Consider the following 8,816-nt stretch of genomic DNA (forward strand, 5'->3'; position numbering starts at 1 on the left):
AAAGCCTTTTCTCATGTCCCAAAGGAAGATAGAAAGAAATTGGATTCAAAGACCATCAAATATATTTTTGTTGGGTATTGTACAAAATTTAAGGCTTACAAACTGTTTAATCCCTCTACTCATAAAGTTTTTGCGAGTAGAGATGTAGTGTTTCATGAACATGTTAATGATAGAAGCCATGAGAGTGCTAATGAAGAATGGCATGTGCCCTTCTTGGTGGAAGAAAGAAGTGATGAATCAGGTGACAGCAATGAGTAGCAACAAGAAGGGGAAGAAAATGATGTAGTTGTCAAGCCAAGTCCACAAAAGGATGATCAAACAATGTTTAAAGCTACCCCACCACTCAGGAGATCAAGATATAGGGAAAATGCTTTTATAACTAGTATGATGAATGTTGTTGAACCCTTTAGTTATAAAGAAGCGAGTCAATATAGTGAATGGAGGTCTGCTATGGAAGAGGAATATGAGTTAATCCTCAAAAACAAAACTTGGGATTTAATTAAACTACCTGAAGGCAAACAACTCATAGGATGCAAATGGTTGTATAAGCCTAAATTTAAAGCAGATGGGAGCATAGATAAATATAAAGCTAGGCTAGTTGCAAAGGGGTATTCGCAGCAAGAAAGCATAGATTATGATGAAACATTTGCCCCTGTAGCTAAACTAAACAAAATCAGAATGATAATTGCTCTAGCTACCAAACACCATTGGATGATTCATGAGCTAGATGTTAAATTTTCTTTTTTTAATGGGGACTTAAAAAAAGAAGTGTACTTAGTGCAACCTGAGGGGTTTGTCAAACAGGGTGAAGAACATTTAGTTTGCAAGTTGAAGAAAGCGTTGTATGGACTAAAATAGGCACCCAGGTCATGGTATGACAAAATTGATTCATTTTTTCTGCAGCATGGTTATAAAAGAAGTAAGAATGACCCTAATCTTTATACTGTGTTTGATAAAGAGGGAATGATTGTTTTGATTTCTTTATATGTAGATGATCTAATAATTACAGAGAACGTTGACAATCTCATTAAAGAAATCAAGGAGCAGATGCCACAAGTCTTTGAGATGAAAGACCTTGGAGAGCTACATTATTGTTTGGGTTTGGAAGTTTGGAGGGATTCTGGACAAACTTTTCTATCACAGAGTAAGTATGTTAGAAGCTTACTGGAAAAGTTCAGAATGGATCAGTGCAGAGATGCAACAACGCCTTTACAACATAATATAAAACTTTAGAATGATGATGGATCTAAGGAGGCAGATGCGACTTTGTATAGACAGCAGCAGGTTGGGAGTCTAATATACTTGACTACAACTAGGCCAAACTTGGCTTATGCAGTCAGTGCATAGAGCAATTTATGTCAAAGCCCCTTGAGAGCCATTGGGTTGCAGCGAAAGGTGTTTTAAGGCATCTCCAAGGAACCTTAGATTTTGGTATTGTTTATATTGATTCATGTGATGTTAAATTGACGGGTTTTTTAGACTTCGATTGGGCTGGAAATGTAGATGACAGACGATCCATAATAGGCTATGCATTTAGCATTGGATCCGGGGTCATTACATGGAGCAGAAAAAAGCAAAGCATAGTATCCTTGTCTTCTGCGGAAGCTGAATATCAAACTATGTGTGCAGCAACATGTGAAGTAGTTTGGATGAGGAGACTTCTCCTTGATGTTGGAGAAGAACAAAAGGTTGCAACAGTGATCAAATGTGACAACTAGAGCTCCATCAAAGTTGCAAATAATCTAGTATTTCATAAGAATGCAAAGCATATCGATACATAGTTTCATTTTGTCAAGGAGAAAGTTCAGTCAAAAGAAATTCATATTGAGTATTGTAATAGTTGTGACAAGGCCGTTGATATTTTTACCAAACCTCTTGGTAGAATCAAGTTTGAATTGTTTAGGGAAGTGTTAGGCATATGTGTGAATCCATTTTTCCATTAAGGGGGAGTGTTGAGATTAATGATGAAATGTATTAATGGAGTGACGGTTCAACGAAACCTTAGATTAGGAATTTGTCATTTATTTCTAGGTTGTTGTTTCAACTTCCCTAAATGTGTGTGAATTATATATTTCTCATGTAATGATTGTAACAACATAGCCCCTTCTACAGAGAGAGTCTCTAAGTGGTATTCCACACGTGTGAGTGACCAGATTTAATACAATTAATTTGATTCTTCCGTTTTTAACCAAAAAAAAATTCACAAGAAAAATTTCAAAAAAAACTCTCAAAAACAACTCGCTCTATATATATATTATTTTCCATAAAAAAAAAACTTTCATGGATATAAAAAGTTACTTCGATTTTATTTGATTTTATTCAACGAAGAGTACGAACTAAATATTTGACCCGGAAAGCCATCATATGTGAGTGTAGTGAGCGGTCGTGGCAACCGCGACGCTATCCTTCGCGACTTCGCAGCAAGAGTTTCCACGCAAGTATTACGTAGCAACCGCGAGGCTATCCTTCGCGACTTCGCAGCAAGAGTTTCCACGAAAGTCTTACGTAGCAACCGCGACGCTAGATAACTTTTGTGCTCCATTATTTTTAAAGTGAAGTAAATTAAATGTTGTGTTGACTAATGATAGCACTGACCGGCCATCCTAAGATCGTCCATTATTTTTAACGTTAAGTAAATTAAATTTTGTGTTGACTAATCATGGCACTGACCGGCTATCCTATTTTTTTTATCTTGCAGCTACCCGTCAATTTGTGACGTAGACGACACGCATTTTAATTATGTTATAACTTCCAGTACACGTTAGGTTAATCTTATTTAGAATCCATACTACTACTTCCAAAGTTAATACTCGGTAATATCCGTGTCGAGTTTTAAAGCGATTTCCACTGTTTCCGCATTTTCCGTGACAACATTAAAACTATACAGCGAAGATTTCATCAATTTCTCTCGAGAATAATACAACTGATTTATAACTGATATTTCCCATAAATTCAGACATGAACGATAAGCTTCAGAAAAAGGTCACAGACAACGCATCTTCGAGAAGAGAATTCATTTTCAAAATGTACACTATCCACAAAATGGAATTTGCGCATCTTTTGCGCGGGAGGCCGCTCTGGACTTCGGCCGAACAATTCCTTTCTGGCCAGTTTTCAGTTGGTGTCACCACGCAGCTGATTTGGAAACCCCAAACGCTACATGGCCCTCGAAAATATTTGAACAACTTGGAACGTTTCCAGCGTTCAAGCAGCTGAAGATTGATCCCCGGATTGGGGAAAGAGGGTCCTTTTGCTGCACTTTTATCCGAACTTCTTTACTTCCAATCATCCCGAGCTTATTATTGATCATATGCCTCATTCTGTTTGTTCAGATGCGGTGCTGTACTGACGAAGACGACCTTGCACACTTCATATTTGAGCGTCTTAGCTCCCAGGCCAGACCAGTAAGGCTCTCCAGGACCTCCATTCGATTGTTTCAGTACAGCAGAGGCAGACTCAATGTTGTCCCATATGCCCAGCCCATAATACGCTTGCCCTCCACAGATGTGTAAAATGTGTAGGACCGAATCCCTTTCATGTGCTTAAAGTATGCCTTCAGGATGGCAAGGCAGCTGTAGGCCAGCACCTCCTGTTTCTTTCTGCTCGACCCTATTCTACGGAGGCTCACAATGTCTCCAACCCTCAGCTTTGCAAACGATACATGTCTGTGTTCCTCACAGCTTAATTGGAACCATCGCCACTCCACCGCCCTCACTACCGACGACACCCAATCTTTGCCCAATTCATCTGCAATTCTAGAATACTCTTTCTCCGATAACGCCGTTTCCCAGACAGAAAAAAATGCCACCTGTAATACCATAGACATGGTATATATTTTCAGTGTATGAACTTGATGAATAAATGTTTCTCTGTGAGAGAATATTTTTGGTAAATTATATTTCATTTTTTTTTGTTACACATGGTTCTAATATATTGTTGATGCTTAGGTAACAAAAAAATATTATGAATCATAAAAATATACATTCTGAAATGTTTCTATTCTTCACTCAGGACTGTATCATGTACTTACCCAGGAGCCATTGACAGTGTTAATAACGACCGCTTTGGTGCTGCCTGCCTTGTGAAGGGCTGGGATGAGCGCTGTAATCAGATGGCGCAGTGCATCGTGAATGTCGTAGCCAATGTTTGGCTTATAGATGGCAAGCGCCACTCTGCTGCTCTCCTCTCGTGGAAGTGCAAGAGCCATTACCATTACTTTAATGGAAGGAGAAAATGGGAGGTAAGTAAGTATAAGGAGAAAGCAAATATATGTAATGTGTGATGGATGGATGATGAGGAGGGTGGTTATAAAGGTGCAGAGTTAAAGATGGAGAAGGAAACCTGCGGCTGCTTCCCGTTCACTTCACGGTGTGTGCGTGGAAAGTTATGGCACCGTCAAATGTCCGCCGATGCTTATTCCACTCGAGCGGTGATGTCGGTGTTGCGACGCACGGCAACAATTGGTGTTGGACTCTAATAACAAGATTCATAATATAAAAAGGAGCACTGCTGTGCTCATCATCATGGTGTGAACACGTTTTATATGTGAAGGGTCGTATAGTTGGTGGTGCAATAGTTGGGTTGGAAATAGATATTGAATATCATCATGCAGTTTGTGATTGATGGGAAAGGAAAAGAGATTGAAACGAGCAGGCAAATTCTAGCACGACCGCAGGTGGAAAGGAGTTTCCACGTGTACACCGATTGTGTACGTCAATATTCGTAGTTCTCCACGTACACACGGTCGGTGCACCTTGAACGGAAAGTGCACGTCCACGTACACACAGTCGGTGCACCTTCAACGGAAAGTGCACGTGAAAGCTAAGATAATTATCTATTTTAATATACCTTTACCACAAATTAAGATTAAGGGCAACTAATATATGGAGATATTCATCCATTAATGTGTACAGTATAGGTTATCTCTTAGATTTAAGTATGTGAAATTTAAGTAGGAACATTATTTTATTGGTGGTGGTATATATTGCTTTTCTCATTAATGGAGCGATAGTTTCATATATAATTGTAAATGAGTTGTGATGCTATTAATTAATACTTTTATCACACATTGAGAGTAACGGCAACTAATATATATAGAGATATTCATCCATTAATGTGTACAATATAGGCCATCAGTTAGATTTAAGTAATTACATTATTTCACTCGTGGTGGTATATATTGCTTTTCTCATTGATGGATGGATAGTTTCATATAAAATAAGTAATTACATTATTTCACTCGTGGTGGTATATATTGCTTTTCTCATTGATGGATGGATAGTTTCATATAAAATAAGTAATTGTAAATAAGTTGTGATGTTATTAATTTGTTATAAAAAAGGGTAAACTTTGGAAACTTACCGAGATTTGGACCAATAATTTATAATTTTTATATTATTATACTTTTTATTTAATTTTCTTAAATTTCATATATATTTTTGAAAGAAATTGTTTTAAGTAAAATAAATAATTAAAAACATAGCATGTCATCCTCTCTATTATATGTATGGATGCCATACTCTCCTCAGCAAAACAATTAAATATATATTGGAGGTGAGGAAATTGAACTAACATTCACGTTAAATTATTGCTTTGTGTGGGGTTTAATGTATTTTGCAAAGAGGATGGAATTGACACACATCAATATCTTAGGGGATGTAAAAATAGTGAGAGACTCGATGAATGGCCAGGCAAAAATCATTATTTCAAATCTAACAAATTGGATAAACTGAAGGTATCTTTCTCCAATATCATAGTTAAACACATCTTCAAAGAATCAAATTCTGGTGCAAACTCCCTTTTCAAAAGAGGTATCAATGCAAGTCTAAGTGCTTTCTACTACAAAATCCTCAACAAGAGAGATTTCCAAGAACAAGGGGCACATTACTATTGTTTGGATGAGACTCAGAAGATGTTTTATATTTTCTGCAATCTATGCTACTTTACTTTTTTTTTGTATATAATCAATTGGATAGAGTTATGCTCTCTGGGGAAGGGTATTGATCAAAATTAGAACCTCCATAACATATTTTTTTGAACTTCAGGGATTCCACAATTCTATTTCAATTTTGGTTTTAGATCCTGATGCAGGAGCATTCAACCCAAGAGAAAATCATTGTAATTAAGTAGACATAGGGGGTCATGTAGCTTTAGAGAAGTAGTTTCCTAAATCTCAAGTTAATGCAATGTTTAGGCCTTTAAGTGATTTAATTAGATAATGGAGGAAGTTGTAAATGCTCTCAAATAAATGAGAACATGACTGGGTAGTAATGACAAAAGAGTTCAAAGTTAATTACAACTCTTAAACAATTGCATGATTCGAGGAACTAGAGGGAGAGATTTTAGGAATTTAATGAATTAGAAGTGGACATAGAGGATAGAGTACAGCTAGGAGTCAAACCAAGATGAGTTCAACAGAACTCACTGGCATATATGTAAGCCCACGGGCAGAGTCAAAGAGGGAGGCCATGATATTGAAGAACAGGTCCGTGACAGACAGAGAGTCTCGATATGTATCAATTGTTCATATTTATATATACAGTGAGTTATTTCGAGACTGTGTATATGTGTGGAATAAGTATGAAATGATTGTTTTATGAGTGAATTCATAGGCTCTGTAACAGTGGTTGCAGGCAGAATTCTGAAGAATGCATAGAGAAGCAGAATGATTCAGAGGAATCATAAATGGGTCATTGAATCCAATTGAGGAAGCAGAATGAAGCTCTGGAGAGTTAGCAAAGTGAGGATTCGCTTAGGAGTTAAGCTCAAAGAAGTTGAGCAGTGGAAGCAAAAGAATCAACCTTTGAATAAACCTAAAGAAGAACCCAAACCATGGAGAAATGCTGAAGAAAACTACGTAAATTCTAAGTAAAAGGAACGAGCAGAGGAGCGAAGAGTGATGCACAAGAACCATTAGAACTGGGAGATCAACAGCTGAGATTGAATCAGAACTAAAAAATTGCATCGCAATCACCCAAAGGGAGGAATGGACTTTGGCCCAAAGAAAGTGCGATATGTGATTTGGTATCGGACCCAAACCATTATCAAATGCAACCGATAATCTTATCGGATCCGAAATACATAGCGAATCGGAGGTTTAAGGTGGAAGATTCAAGCACAAGGATTAAGAGATACGCTGATAGCGATAAAGCGCCAATCGGCGATCAGAGGTGTCAATAATCGGGTGGGGCGATCGGAGCAGCATTGTAGAATGGTCGGAAGGCACGGACCCGATGGATCTATAGTGGCGAGTGTATAACATTTGAGATCCGATAGATGTGTTCGGAGCGAGTTTCCTATGTATTCCTATATTGTGTTAAAGTTATATATTAACGTTTCGATAGTCGCATATTGGAGGAGAAGGGGGGATGAAGGCATATATGTAATATGACCCGTGGAGCACCTAATTGCGATTAGCGATAAAGGTGAACCTCGAAATACGTGCAAAGGCCGTACCAAGGCGGAAAGTTATGTTTGCAGGCATTTCCCTTTGTAAAAGGGTTTTAAGGAAAATAGCTCTGACAAAGAAGATTATGCGTTAAATATATATTAACCAAAGGTTAAGAGGGAAGTTTATATATATGTAGGCTTAAGGGGTTATATAAAGGTTTTGAAGGGTTTTTAAAGTTCTGATAAGTGAGAATTAATGGGAGGCTTTAACAAAGGTTTAAATAAAGGTTGTGAAGAGGTAGAAACTCCCGATAGGAGGTTTAGGTGGGGTGATTGAGTTCCAAAAAAGGAACTGTGAATAAAGGGGCCTTAACCATGTATGGTTTGAATTTTTGACTCCTTTATGAGTCAAATACCTGGGATAGTTGTGTTTATGCATTGTTATGCATACTGTGGGTATAAGCGGGGGTGACCCTGCATCATAATGGTATCAGAGCAGAATTGAAGTTGAAACAATTGGTTAAGACAAAACAAAGAAATTATATGGGAAAGAATTGAGAACATAATATGTGTTAAGGTGTTATGCAGGCAAGAGTAAGGATCAGATTCTAATCTGACAGAAGAAGGCACGCAGAGGTGATGTGTAGAAGAACTTGCAGATGCAAGAAACAGAGGACAATCCTTCCAAGGCATAGGTGGAATGGTGAAATAAGATCATGCTGAGATCTTGAAGGTGAGGTAATATGTTCTGTTTTAAATTGAGAATGTGTGTTTATATACTAATGCACATGTGACAACAAGAGAAGCTGTGAGAGGAGAACCAGATGTGTTCTTGAAGACAGAGTAAGGAAAACACTCTAATAGAGAAGTGGCAATGAACTTGAAGAATCCAAAAAGAGGTTGGACAGGGAGAGGACAGATGGAGCGTTCTCAAGAGAGAGTGAAAGATTGCAGAAGCCTAGAAAGAACAAAGGTGTTGCTCAAGAAGAGGAGGTCCCAGATACAAGACCTATTCTTACCAAAAGACTAAGTGGGGAGAGCTTAGTGAGGTAAGATTACAGTGATGAGGACTAGCTGTTGCAAAGGCTTGTTGTAGATGAGTGAGGAGCTCATGAAGAAAGAAGAGAAGAAGATGACTATTGATATTCATAGCAAAGGTTCAAAGAGAAGCCACAAAAGAGGATATGACAAGAAGGATGCCAAGGAAAATGGCAAGAGGATGAGTCAAGAGGAAATTGACAAAGAGATTGCAGAGTTAAAAGAACAACTCGATGCATTAAGGAGGATACTTGAGGAAAGCCAAAGACTAGGTTGGGCCTTGACGAAGAAGCCAGTGGAATAGCATGAGATGCAGAGAAGGCTACAACAAAGGCAAGTAAGGTGGCTAATGGAAAAACTCAAGGAAGCTGAGTTGGAAATGGAAGTGT

General features: G+C 38.0%; 1 protein-coding gene across 1 annotated transcript; it reads right to left on the minus strand.

Annotated features, from left to right (window-relative positions):
- Positions 1–2,893: 2,893 nt before the first annotated feature.
- Positions 2,894–4,261, minus strand: LOC149238567 (uncharacterized). The gene is made up of 2 exons (XM_089367000.1): positions 4,031–4,261; positions 2,894–3,808 (listed from the first exon to the last, which is right to left on the minus strand). The coding sequence occupies exons 1-2, from the start codon at positions 4,211–4,213 to the stop codon at positions 3,437–3,439; spliced, it is 555 nt and encodes a 184-aa protein (XP_089223126.1). The 5' UTR covers positions 4,214–4,261; the 3' UTR covers positions 2,894–3,436.
- Between the last annotated feature and the right edge of the window lie 4,555 nt (positions 4,262–8,816).

This window comes from Pinus tabuliformis, chromosome 8 (genome assembly GCF_031772625.1).
Source record: "Pinus tabuliformis cultivar Carrire ecotype Pingquan chromosome 8, CPIR1, whole genome shotgun sequence".
In the NCBI taxonomy this organism is placed as follows: Eukaryota; Viridiplantae; Streptophyta; class Pinopsida; order Pinales; family Pinaceae; genus Pinus; species Pinus tabuliformis.

Excerpts from the sequence above, each read along its gene's own strand:
- LOC149238567 (XM_089367000.1), bottom strand. The coding sequence starts at position 4,213 with ATGGTAATGGCTCTTGCACTTCCACGAGAGGAGAGCAGCAGAGTGGCG. Across the intron at positions 3,809-4,030 it reads ACACTGTCAATGGCTCCTGG|GTGGCATTTTTTTCTGTCTG; the intron begins GTAAGTACATGA and ends ATGGTATTACAG.